Genomic DNA, 14,524 nt, shown 5'->3' with positions numbered 1-14,524 from the left:
GTACCATGAATGACAAACCAGTATTATGAAAAAAACACAAAAAAACAGGGGGGCAAGGAGGAGAAAAAGAGAAAGGGGAAAGAAAGACAAGGAAAAGAGAAATATCAAATCATATACTAGCATCAAGTATGTTGACACTTAAACCATGCTTCACATGACCAAACTGGTGACATTTGCACTTTGTGATTATTATATGCAATTTGACACCACACACACACACACACACACACACACACACACACCACAAGATCCATTCTCCCACTTTGCTCTGTGTCCCAGGAGACTGATTTCAGACTGCATCTCACAGGTTAACTTGCCTGCTGTCTTCCTGGTTTGGATTTATCTAAAGGGAGTCATCAGCAGGGGATCGGAGGTTAGGAGGTGGAAAGGTCAGGAATTATTCCTTAGGCCCTGACTTCAGCTGAGTTCTGACAGCTGTGACACTACAACCGCTGCTTCTAGGTTCAGTTGGGTGAGCACTGTTCTAAACTTCCATCCCTCACTCAGGGTCCAATAACACCATCCTGTCCCCCTTTACCTTCAGCCTGGGGAAGATAATGGGATAGCATCCCTCCACTGGCAGTCACTGGGTGCCTCAGGATCTCTTGTCATTCTAGCCCTGCCCTCATCTCTTAATAGCCCCTCATTAATATCTCTTCAAAATCCCAGTTGAATGTGCCATCTGCTTCCTCCTGACTGATACGCAAGGCCTTCTCTATTGTAACAAGTGGGGTGGCTAAAGGCAAGCAAGTACAAGAAATATTAGGAAACTTCCACTTGCTAAAAAGTTCAGTTGATGAGAGAACAGTGCCAATGAGGCCATAATGTGTATCTGGCTGTGCTCCAGGCTCACAGGCTATATCCCTGACCAGCCATTTTACACACCATCAGTTACAAGGAGGACCATGCCAAAAAGGACACGGGAGTCTGTGCCAATCCTACTTCTGGGAACATAATTCAAAGACGAGCTGTTCAATTGAGATAGCTTCAAAATCATCTTTGTTCCCAAAGAACAGATTTTGTGATTCTAGTGAAAATTTTATACAGGCTATTTGAAATAATAAAACCATCCCTGTCAATATCTTTATCAAAAATATACTTTCATTTTGTTACTTTGTCATTAATTCCTAATGACATAGGTTAAAAGTCAAGATGATCAAAATATGCCTTATATTGGCAATTGGACTCGGGACTTATAAGAATATATATTCAACTTGTTTCTTTAAAATTTTCCAACTGTTGTGATTAAATGAATGAAACTACATAACACTGTCTAGAAGATAAGCAGTTAAATTTTTATTTATTTAAAGTGATTTTCTGATTATCAAGTATGAATGACAAATTTTCAGTGTATATACTCTGTTCTCCTCAGTACAGTTACCTTCTAAAACCACATTGTAATAGGCCATTGTAGATATAGCACTGTATTAATATTGATATACTGGGCTTACTTCCATGGTGTTAATTTTATGTGATTTGAATACATGGGAGAGGGGGAGCGACTTCTGTCCGTTTTTTGGAAATCAGTCTCTGAGACTGTCTACTATGAGCATGAAAAAGAACTATTTCTACTAAAATTGAATTGTGCTGTAATACTAAAGCAAAATATAATCTCCTCACTAATAATGGCGTAATGCTAAGATCACCCATAAGATACGAGCAGTTTTCATACATGGTATTCTTAATCATTTTCATGAAACACAACCTGAATTTTATTTGTTAACAAAGGCTTTTGAGACATTTTGATAAGGTCAACAGAAAGCACAGTCTTTTAACATTAGGTGATCAACTTTGTGACAATAGCAGGACCGGCAGACCTAATGGAATAATAGCCTGCAGGGTCCAGCTAAATATAATATACAAACGTAATCAACCCTATGATGACTATTCAGAAGTAATCCCTTTAGCTTTGAACTGCAACACATATTTCAACAAAGCAAAAACCTTTTGAAGAAATTCTCTGCAGACCACACTGATACAATACATCCTTCATATCCTGCTCTACGTGTTTGCTGCTTATAGTGAGTTTTAAATTTAAGGTAATGACTGTTGTATATTCATGTGAGCATACAACAATACTTTTGATTTGTTGTGGAAAGGTTGAATCCATTACCAGGGGTCTAGTCTATAAACTCTTACACAACCTTTATGTATGAGTTATTATTTACCTTTTTCTAGTAAGGCCACTAAAAATGTTTTGCATGACGAAATGATAAAAATTCATTCACCTTTTCAGTCACAAAACTACCAGGTAGCATCTCTCCCATTTCAACTTATACTCCCCTATAGATAACATTTTTTTAATCTCATTTATATGTAGTACTGTATTATATGAAAATTATATGCCATTGTTTTCAAGTAAAGGAATGGGTTTGTAGGTTTATTGCAGTTCAGCATCGTTGACTTATTCTATTGCTCTTTGGTACAAGGTAGCCTAAAATGTGGTAAACTGAGATCCTTTTGTTGCCCACTTGGGGGAATCTACCCTTTGAGAGTCTTTACTATTAGCAACAGGGAAATGCCTATTTCTATTGAAATGGTAGACGGTGTAAGCAAATACCAAACTCTCAGCTTTGCACTGGTTCTGGTCTCCCTTGCTGGAGTGATGTGGGTCCTAATCTTCCAGCTTCCTTGAAGATCAAACATCTCAAATCATACCCTAAGAACAGACTCACAACAGGAAACCTAGGTTAGGAATCAAAATGAGTGCTTTTCCAAGATGGAACCAAGAGTCAACAATCCTATGATGCTCACCTTGTTGCAAATGAACAGAAGTCTCAGAAAACCTGAATGATAACTTCAAATATTCCCCTGTGTAAATTAACCTTTGCTAAGGTTTCCTAACTCAGCAAGTATCAATGTCTTTTTTTTAAACTAGCAATTGTGGCCCAAGTTGAGTAAAAGAGTAGCTGCAGATGTAGCTATTCTTCTCAGAGAATCTACATGAAAACTGTTCCACAATAAAAATCACCTTTGCTGAGCATCTGAGGAATGAATGCTAAACAATTATTTGAGACCAACCAGGCATAATTTCAAACTTGGAAAATCCAGGAACAATTTCTCCAATTTAAAAAATATTGTTACATCCTGCCAAACCAAAGAGAATGCTGAGTTTAAGACATTAGATAGTATAAAACAGGCATTAGTATGTCAGGATGGTTCTCTGTATTGCGGTGCAATCAAAATGTTAAACTGAGAAGCCCAGCGTAGTTCTTTACTTCAAAAGGTGATGGAATATATCAGTTAAAGTAAAGGCTAAGCTACTATTACAAAGAGTCCCAAAAGTACAGTAGCTTAAGAATATAGAAGTTTGTTTCTTCCTTAATCCTGAAGTGAGCTGTCTACATTTACAAGGTAGTCCCACAGGCATTCAGGGGACCATGACCTTCTGTCTTATTGTTTCACCATCCCCCAGGGCAGGGTTTCTCAATATAGCACTATAAAAAATTTGAGCTGGATGATTTTTTTTGTTGGAGAGAAGGGTGGGGAATGGCTGTCATGAGCACTGTAGGATATTAAGCAGCATTCCTGGTCTCTACCCACTAGATGCCAGTAGCACTTCCACCGACCAGTTTTGATGACAAAAATATCTCCAGATATTTCCAAATCTGCCCTGTGGAGCAAAATCATCCCAGTTGAGAACCATTAACTTGGATGTTGTTATTGTCTGCATGGTTGAAACTGAATCATAAATTTCCATGTTCAAGATTGAGGAAAATGGGAAGTTTAAGGAGAAATGAATGCCCAATGCCTAATGCTCAGGCCCAGAAGCAGTATGTATCATTCTGTCCACATTCATTGATGAGAACTTACTCATGTGTCTTCAACAAAATATGTATATGTTGATTGGAAAGATTTAGTAGAGTGCAAAAAAACTGATAAGTGAAAGACAGAAGGAATTACTAGAGCTGTGTCTTGTGTAGGCAAGAGAGGATGAGATCTAGTGAAGACCTAGAGGGGTTGACCTTAGATGGGAGTATGGGAGACATGAAGCATATAGAACAGAAACAAGTAAGTAACTCTTGACACAGCTTGTGGAAGCTTTTTCCTACTATGTTATATTTCCTCTATGAAACTGGAAAATAAATCATCAGCTGAGAATGATAATGAATATAGAGAGTTGGAGGTTTGAGAAAATGGAAGAAAGAGTAAATGTCATCTAGGAGAGTGGAAGAATGAATGGACTAGGAACATTTAATAGGATGGCCTGAAAGTATTGAGTTCCCCCTAATGTCGGTGACCATGAATTTAAAGTGAGACCCACTTGTATGTTTTTCCAGCCACACAGAGCCTTACACTGCGGGAGAGGAATAGGAAGAGAGTTGGATTTAACTGGGATTATAGTTTTGTCAAGCGAATATAACAAAGTGAGAAAAAAAGGGTAAGGAAGTCAGCCTATATGCAAGAGGGTGAATGACCATGGAGTTTAAATGGTACAAAGAAGGGAAAGAAGAAATCCAAACAGGGAGGAACAATGAAAAGATAGTAGAATTGGAAGTCCCAGTGGGGTTGAAGAATTGCTAGTGGTGGGGTAATAGAGGGAGTGATCCAGAAAAAATAAAAGCTGGCAGTCTACTAGTTGAATGCAGAAAACTGAGTTTGAGGGGGGCTTGCAATTACAGGTAATGAAAAAGTCTGAGAATAAGCATGGAATTAATGGCTATGGTAAGGTAAAGGACAAGATCTAAAAGAACAGAGCTCAAGGAATTGAGACCCAGGGTGAAAGAATCTTCTAAACATACATTTAAATTGCTAAATTAAGAAAGTAGTGGGAAATTGACAATGAGCCAATGATGAAATGAACTGAGAACAATCCAGTTGCAGGCAGATCACAGCAATAGTTGATTATATAAACTGATGATGTGAGTTTTAGGAAGGGAAGAAGGGAGGGCAAATACACTGAAAGAGAACAATAAGGAGGAGGACACCTGCCCATCTCCAAGTACCATGGTAAGAGGACTGATGAAAAGAAAAACAAGAAGGGCTTCTGGGCTAGCAGTATCCTCAGAGGACAGCCAAGATTCTGTCAGAGCAAGAAAGTAGAAGGAATTTCAGAAAATAAAGTGAGAATATAGTGGAAATGTTTCAGGAGTTGTGGTACGTGGGATATGAGGACAAAATATGAAATATGCAGAACTTTATGAAAAGTAGAATGCAGGAAATGAAAGGGGACCTGGACACTGAGGCCTGTTATAAGCAAGGATAAAGAGCATCTTATTAGATAAGTGCATTCAAGTCAAAAGTAGAAGGGTAGGAGACCTTCAAGATGGCGGAAGAGGAAGATGTGGAGATCACCTTCCTCCCCACAAATACATCAGAAATACATCTACACGTGGAACAACTCTTACAGAACACCTACTGAATGCTGGCAGAAGACCTCAGACCTCCCAAAAGGCAAGAAACTCCCCACGTACCTGGGTAGGGCAAAAGATAAAACAGGGATGGGACCTGCACCACTGGGAGAGAGCTGTGAAGGAAGAAAAGTTTCCACACACTAGGAAGCCCCTTCACTGGTGGAGATGGGGGGTGGCGGGGGGGGGAAGCTTCAGAGCCACAGAGGAGAGCGCAGCAACAGGGGTGCAGAGGGCAAAGTGGAGAGATGCCCACACAGAGGATCGTTACCAACCAGCTCTCACCAGCCTGAGAGGCTTATTTGCTCACCTGCCGGAGGGGTGAGGTCTGGGAGCTGAGGCTCAGGCTTCAGAGGTCGGATCCCAGGAAGAGGACTGGGGTTGGCTGTGTGAACACAGCCTGAAAGGGGATAGTGCACCACAGCTAGCTGGGAGGGAGTCTGGGAAAAAGTCTGGAACTGCCTAAGAGGCAAGAGACCATTGTTGCATGGTGCGCGAGGAGAGGGGATTCGGAACACCACCTAAACAAGCTCCAGAGACTGGCGCTAGCCACGGGTATCAGTGTGGGCCCTGGAGATGGGCATGAGATGCTAAGGCTGCTGCTGCAGCCACCAAGAATCCTGTGTGCGAGCACAGGTCACTCTCCACACCTCCCCTCCCGGAAGCCTGTGCAGCCCGCCACTGCCAGGGTCCCATGATCCAGGGAAAACTGCCCCGGGAGAACACATGCCATGCCTCAGACTGTTGCAATGGCATGCAGACCTCTGCCACAGCAGGCTCTCCCCGCATTCTGTACCCCTCCCTCCCCCCAATCTGAGTGAGCCAGAGCCCCCTAATCAGCTGCTCCTTTAACCCCGTCCTGTCTGAGCAAAGAACAGACGCCCTCAGGTCACCTACATGCAGAGGCAGGGCCAAATCCAAAGTTGAACCCCAGGAGCTGTGCAAACAAAGAAGACAAAGGGAAATCTCTCCCAGCAGCCTCAGGAGCAGCGGATAAAATCTCCACAATCAACTCGATGTACCCTGCATTAGTGGAGTACCTAAGTAGACAACGAATCATCCCAAAATTGAGGTGGTGGACTTTGGGAACAATGATATATATATATTTTTCCTTTTTCTCTTTTTCTGAGTGTGTATGTATATGCTTCTGTGTGTGATTTTGTCTGTATAGCTTTGATATTACCATTAGTCCTAGGATTCTGTCTGTCCTTTTTTTTTTTTTTGGATAGTTTTGTGTTTTTTTTAGTATACTTTTTAGTGCTTGTTATCATTGCTGGATTTGTTTTTTGGTTTAGTTGCTCTCTTCTTTCTCTCTTTCCTTTTTTTCTTTTTAAAATTAATTTTATTTTTTTTAATTTTTAATAATTATTTTTTATTTTAATATCTTTTATTTTATTTTTCCTTTCTTTCTTTTTTCTCCCTTTTCTTCTGAGCCATGTGGCTGACAGGGTCTTGGTGCTCCGGCTGATGTCAGGCCTGTGCCTCTGAGGTGGGAGCGCTGAGGTCAGGAAATGGGTCCACCAGAGACCTCCCAGCTCCACATAACATCAAACGGCAAAAGTGCTCCCAGAGATCTCCATCTCAATGCTAAGACCCAGCTCCACTCAACGACCAGCAAGCTACAGTGCTGGACACCCTATGCCAAACAACTAGCAAGACAGGAACACAACCCCACCCATTAGCAGAGAGACTGCCTAAAATCATAATAAGTTCACAGACACCCCAAAACACACCACCAGACATGGTCCTACCCACCAGAAAGACAAGATCCAGTCTCATCAACCAGAATGAAGGCACTAGTCCTATCCACCAGGAAGCCTACACAACCCACTGAAACAACCTTAGTCACTGGGAGCAGACACCAAAAACAATGGGAAATACAAACCTTCAGCCTGCATAAAGGAGACCCCAAACACAGTAAATTAAGCAAAATGAGAAGACAAAGAAACACACAGCACATGAAGGAGCAAGATAAAAATCCACCAGAACAAACAAATGAAGAGTAGTCAGTCTACCTGAAAAAGAATTCAGAGTAATGACAGTAAAGGTGCTCCAAAATCTTGGAAAGAGAATGGAGAAAGTACAAGAAATGTTTAACAAGGACCTAGAAGAACTAAAGAGCAAACAATGTTGAACAACAGAATAAATGAAATTAAAAATTCTCTAGAAGGAATCAATAGCAGAATAACTGAGTCAGAAAAACGGACACGTGACCTGGAAGATAAAATAGTGGAAATAACTACTGCAGAGCACAATAAAGAAAAAAGAATGAAAAGAATGGAGGACAGTCTCAGAGACTTCTGGGACAACATTAAACACACCAACATTCACATTATAGGGGTCCCAGAATAAGAAGAGGAAAAGAAAGGGACTGAGAAAATATTTGAAGAGATTAGACTTGAAAACTTCCCTAATATGGGAAAAGAAATAGTCAATCAAGTCCAGGTAGCGCAAAGAGTCCCATACAGGATAAATCCAAGGAGAAACACACCAAGACATATATTAATCAAACTATCAAAAATTAAATGCAGGGCTTCCCTGGTGGTGCAGTGGTTGAGAGTCTGCCTGCCGACACAAGGGACATGGGTTCGTGCCCGGGTCCAGGAGGATCCCACATGCTGCAGAGCGGCTAGGCCCGTGAGCCATGGCTACTGAGCCTGCGTGTCTGGAGCGTATGCTCTGCAATGGGAGAGGCCACAACAGTGAGAGGGCCACGTACTGCAAAAAAACAAAAAAAAATTAAATGCAAAAAACAAATATTAAAAGTAGCAAGGGTTAAAAAACAAATAATACATAAGGGAATCCCCATAAGGTTAACAGCTGATCTTTCAGCAGAAACTCTGCAAACCAGAAGGCAGTGGCAGGATATATTTAAAGAGATGAAGGAGAAAAACCTAAAACCAAGATTACTCTACCCAGCAAGGATCACATTCAGATTTGAGAGAAAAATTAAAACTTTTACAGACAAGCAAAAGCTAAGAGAATTCAGCACCACCAAACCAGCTTTACGACAAACTAAAGGAACTTCTCTAGGCAGGAATCACAAGAGAAGGGAAAGTTCTACAATAACAAACCCAAAACAATGAAGAAAATTGTAATAGGCACACACATATCGATAATTACCTTAAATGTAAATGGATTAAATCCTCCAACCAAAAGACATAGACTGGCTTGAATGGATACAGAAACAAGACCTGTATGTATGCTCTCTACAGGAGACCCACTTCAGACCTAGGGACACAAACAGACTGAAAGTGAGAGGATGGAAAAATATATTCCATGCAAATGGAAATCAAAAGAAACCTGGAGTAGCAATTCTTGTATCAGGCAAAATAAACTTTAAAGACTATTTCAAGAGATAATGAAGGACACTACACAATGATCAAGGGATCAATCCAAGAGGAAGATATAACAATTGTAAATATTTATGCACCCAACATAGGAGCACCTGAATACATAAGGTAAGTGCTAACAGCCATAAAAGGGGAAATAGACAGTAACACAATAGTAGTAGGGGACTTTAACACCCCACTTTCACCAATGGACAGATCATTCAAAATGAAAATAAATGTGGAAACACAAACTTTAAATGACATGTTAAACAAGATGGAATTAATTGATATTTGGAAGACATTCCATCTAAAAACAACAGAACACACTTTCTTCTCAAGTGCTCATGGAACATTGTCCAGGATAGATCATATCTTGGGTCACAAATCAAGCCTTGGTATATTTAAGAAAATTGAAATTGTATCAAGTATCTTTTCTGATCACAACACTGTGACACTAGATATCAACAACAGGAAAAAATCTGGAAAAAATACAAACACATGGACGCTAAACCATACACTACTTAATAATCAAGAGATTACTGAAGAAATCAAAGAGGAAATCAAAAAGACCTATAAACAAATGACAATGAAAACACGATGACACAAAACCTATTGGATGCAGCAAAAGCAGTTCTAAGAGGGAAGTTTATAGCAATAAAATCCTACCTCAAGAAGCAAGAAACATCTCAAATAAACAACCTAACCTTACACCTAAAGTAATTAGAGAAAGAAGAACAAAAACCCCAAAGTTAGCAGAAGGAAAGAAATCATAAATATCAGATCAGAAATAAATGAAAAAGAAATGAAGGAAACAATAGCAAAGATCAATAAAACTAGAAGGTGGTTCTCTGAGAAGATAAACAAAATAGATAAACCATTAGCCAGATTCATAAAGAAAAGAAGGGAGAGGGCTCAAATCAAGAGAATTAGAAACGAAAAAGGAGAAGTAACAGCTGACACTGCAGACATACAAAGGATCATGACAGATTACTACAAGCAACTGTATGTCAATAAAATGGACCACCTGGAAGAAATGGACAAATTCTTAGAAAAGCACAACCTTCCAAGACTGAACCAGGAAGAAATAGAAAATATGAAAATACCAATCAGAAGCACTGAAATTGAGACTGTGATTAAAAATCTTCCAAAAACCAAAAGCCCAGGACCAGACAGCCTCACTGGCGAATTCTATCAAACATTTGAGAAGAGCTAACACCTATCCTTCTCAAACTCTTCCAAAATAGAGCTGACCTAGGAACACTACCAAACTCATTCTATAAGACCACCATCACCCTGATACCAAAACCAGACAAAGATGTCACAAAGAAAGAAAAGTACAGGGCAATATCTGTGATGAATTTACATGCAAAAATCCTCAACAAAATACTAGCAAACAGAATCCAACAGCACATTACAAGGATCATACACCATGGTCAAGTGGGGTTTATCCCAGGAATTCAAGGATTCTTCAATATATGCAAATCAATCAATGTGATACACCATATTAACACACTGAAGCATAAAAACCATATGATCATCTTAATGGATTCAGAAAACGCTTTTGACAAAATTCAACACTCATTTGTGATAAAAACCCTCCAGAAAGTAGGCATAGAAGGAACTTACCTCAACATAATAAAGGCCATATATGACAGACCCACAGCCAACATCATTCTCGATGGTGGAAAACTGAAACCATTTCCACTAAGATCAGGAACAAGACATGGTTGCCCACTCTCACCGCTATTATTCAACATAGTTTTGGAAGTTTTAGCCACAGCAATCAGAGAAGAAAAAGAAAAACTAGGAATCGAAATCAGAAAGGAAATAAAACTGTCACTGTTTGCAGATGACATGATCCTATATGTAGAGAATCCTAAAGATGCTACCAAAAAATTACTAGAGCTAATCAATGAGTTTGGTAAAGTAGCAGGATACAAAATTAATGCACAGAAATCTCTTGCATTCCTATGCACTAATGATGCAATATCTGAAAGAGAAGTTAAGGAAACACTCCCATTTACCACTACAACAAAAAGAATAAAATTCCTAGGAATAAACCTACCTAAGGAGACAAAAGACCTTTATGCGAAGAACTATAAGACACTGATGAAAGAAATTAAAGATGATACAAACAGCTGGAGAGATATACTATGTTCTTGGATTGGAAGAATCAACATTGTGAAAATGACTATTCTACCCAAGCAATCTACAGATTCCATGCAATCCCTGTCAAATTACCGATGGCATTTTCCACAGAACTAGAACAGAAAATTTCACAATTTGTATGGAAACACAAAAGACCCTCAATAACTAAACCAATCTTGAGAAACCAAAACAGAGCTGGAGGAATCAGGCTCCCTGACTTCAGACTATACTACAAAACTACAGTAATCAAGACTGTATGGTCCTGGCATAAAAACAGAAATGTAGATCAATGGAACAGGATAGAAAGCCCAGAGATAAACCCACACACATGTGGTCACCTTATTTTTGACAAAAGAGGCAAGAATATACAATGGAGAAAAGACAGCCTCTTCAATAAGTGGTTCTGGGAAAACTGGACAGCTACATGTAAAAGAATGACATTAGAACACTCCCTAACACTATACACAAAAATAAACTGAAAATGGATTAAAGACCTAAATGTTAGGCCAGACATTAGAAAACTCTTAAAGGAAAACACAGGTAGAACTCTCTATGATATAAATCACAGCAAGATTCTTTTTGACCCACCTCCTAGAGAAATGGAAGTAAAAATAAAAATAGACACATGGGACACAATGAAACAAAAGCTTTTGCACAGCAAAGGAGAACATAAACAAGACAAAAAGACAACCCTCAGAATGGGAGAAAATATTTTCAAATGAAGCAACTGACAAAACATTAATCTCCAAAATTTACAAGCAGCACAGCAGCTCAATATCTAAAAAACAAAAAACCCAATCCAAAACTGGGCAGAAGACCTAAATAGACATTTCTCCAAAGAAGATATACAGATTGCCAACAAACACATGAAAGATTGCTCAACATCACTAATCATTAGAGAAATGCAAATCAAAACTACAATGAGGTAGCACCTCACACAGGTCAGAATGGCCATCTTCAAAAAATCTACAAACAATAAATGCTGGAGTGGGTGTGGAGAAAAGGGAACCCTCTTACACTCTTGGTGGTAGTGTAAATTGATACAGCCACTATGGAGAACTTTATGGAGGGTCCTTAGAAAACTAAAAATAGAACTACCATATGACCCAGCAATCCCACTACTGGGCATATTCCCTGAGAAAACCATAATTCAAAGACACTCATGTACCAAATTGTCATTGCAGCTCTATTTACAATAGGCAGGACATGGAAGCAACCTCAATGTCCATCGATAGATGAATGGATAAAGAAGATGTGGCCCATATATACAATGGAATATTACTCAGCCATAAAAAGAAATGAAATTGAGTTATTTGTAATGAGGTGGATGGACTTAGAGTCTGTCATACAGAGTACAGTAAGTCAGAAAGAGAAAAACAAATACCAAATGCTAACACATATATATGGAATCTAAATTAAAAAAGTGGTCATGAAGAACCTAGGAGCAGGACCAGAATAAAGATGCAGATGTACAGAATCGACTTTAGGACATGGGGAGGAGGAAGGGTAACCCTGGGATGAAGTGTGAGAGTGGCATGAACTTATATATACTACCAAATGTAAAATAGATAGCTAGCGGGAAGCAGCCACATAGCACAGGGAGATCAGCTCAGTGCTTTGTGACCACCTAGAGGGGTGGGATAGGGAGAGTGGGAGGGAGATAAAAGAGGGAGGAGATATGGGGATATATGTATATGTACAGCTGATTCACTTTGTTATAAAGCAGAAACTAACACACCATTATAAAGCAATTACACTTCAATAAAGATGTTAAAAAAAAGTGGAAGGGCAGATATGAAAGTTAAGTAATAAATTAATATTTCTGTTTATGTCTAAATTTCCCATATCATATTTGATTATTTGGTTACTTTATATTGCTCTCTAAATTAATTGTCCTTCAGAGTTTTGCTTTAACAAGTCATCTTATCCCCAAACAGTGGCTGTTCCATTTGCCATTTCATATATCACAAGAATTCTGTGGGTTAGGAATTCGAACCTGGCTTGGCTAGACATCCATTTAGGTTACCCAATGATAATACTCAACTGACAGATGGGTTGATCTGAAGGATCCAAGAAAGTTTTACTCACATAGTGGAGCTTTGGCAGGATAGCTAGAAGGCTGGGCTCAGCTGGGACTGTCAACTGGAGCATCTGTACATGGTCTCACCAGGATGACAATCTCAGGGTGGTAAGACTTCTTATATGGCGACTGGCAAATATCCTAAGAGAACCAGGTGGAAGCAGCACAGCCTTTTCTTATCTAGGTTTGGAAGTCATGCAGTCACTTCCTCCACATTCTATTGATTACAAAATAGTACTATGCCTAGCCCAGTTTCAAGAGGAGGGCAATTGGATTCCACCTCTTGAAGGGGAAGTGGCAAGAACATACTTTTGAGGAACGTGTAGAGTGGGAGATATCATTGTGGCCATCTTTGACCGATATAATCTGCACTGGTGATACAAGTTATATATAAACTTTTGTCATACAGGTGATAAGGGTAGAGACCCCTGAAAAGAGATTCCCATGTTCAAACTCAAAAGAACTGTAAATTCTATTTGTGATAAGACATTAAATGTATACATCTTTTTATTTTAGGAGAGTCTAGAAGATCCACAATGGAAAGTTTATATCAAACCTCAGAGTTTTCAGAAGAGGACCTCAGTGGGTATGATAAATCTAGTTAAACTTTCTATTAAGTATCGACATTATGCAAGATACTAAGTATAATGTAATTCTCCAAACACAAAAAAGTAACTTCGTCTAACACTTGATAAGCTAATACTGAAACACTGGTTAAAAAAAAAAAAAGAAAGAAATCATAGAGGTACTTTTAAATAATACATAAGGTTAAGTACTTTTAAGCTATGTCTAAAAATTACAGAATACAAAATCCAGTCGACCCTTGAACAACATGGAGGTTAGGGATGCCAACCCTCCCCACAGTCAAAAATATGCATATAACCTATAGTCAGCCCTCCGTATACATATTTGAATCTGCAAATGCAGATTCAACCAGCCACTGATTGTATAGTACTGTAGTATTTACTATTGAAAAAAGTCTGCATGTAAGTGGACTCCCACAGTTCAAAACCATGTTATTCAAGGCCAATTGAAATATCTTAAAAGCAAGGTTTTATTGGGCTTTTTATTTATTTTTTGCTTTTTAGTCCAATATAAAATTTAATTTTATAATTTATTTTATTTCAGATTTGCAGATAATCAAAAAAATTAGACTTAAACCAACTTTTGACTCAACAATAAATCAGGAAGTAATTTATCATGTCACTTCAGTCTTCAATACCTGTAATATGAGTATGTTACAAATAATACAGTTATAATAAAACTATGACTATATTTTCATTGGATTTTGTATTATAATTTGCTACTACAAATTTAAAACATCTAAATCCATGAAAATTAAATATATCCCAAATGCTTAGAAATATCAATAATTATCCATAAGCTAAACTGTAAAATTTTCCTCTTATCCATTATTCTACCAGAAATAGTGCTATTATACTTAATCTTAGCCAAAAGGCTGAGAAGCAATAGAAATAATGCTATTATAGAATCAAAATTTGGTTGTGTCTAATGAGAAAATTCTTTTAAGCTTAAGGAAGTTTATGCTGAATAAAGGTAGGAAAAGATTTACTAAAATTCCTGGGAACCTTTTCAACATATGTAAAAGGATT

At 38.6% G+C, this 14,524-nt stretch overlaps 1 protein-coding gene across 2 annotated transcripts in view; it reads left to right on the top strand.

Moving 5' to 3' along the window:
* Positions 1 to 14,133, top strand: part of TTC29 (tetratricopeptide repeat domain 29) — a 255,369-nt gene extending 241,236 nt beyond the window's left edge. For both annotated transcript variants that reach the window (XM_060147135.1, XM_060147136.1), the window contains exons 12-13: positions 13,428 to 13,497; positions 14,040 to 14,133. In XM_060147135.1, coding sequence (XP_060003118.1) covers positions 13,428 to 13,497; positions 14,040 to 14,064 — 95 coding nt within the window. In that variant the 3' untranslated portion in view covers positions 14,065 to 14,133. The remainder of the gene's footprint in view (positions 1 to 13,427; positions 13,498 to 14,039) is intronic.
* Positions 14,134 to 14,524: the final 391 nt, after the last annotated feature.

The sequence above is a fragment of the Lagenorhynchus albirostris genome, chromosome 4, assembly GCF_949774975.1.
Source record: "Lagenorhynchus albirostris chromosome 4, mLagAlb1.1, whole genome shotgun sequence".
Lineage (NCBI taxonomy): Eukaryota > Metazoa > Chordata > Mammalia > Artiodactyla > Delphinidae > Lagenorhynchus > Lagenorhynchus albirostris.
This window is presented reverse-complemented; position numbering and strand designations above follow the sequence as displayed.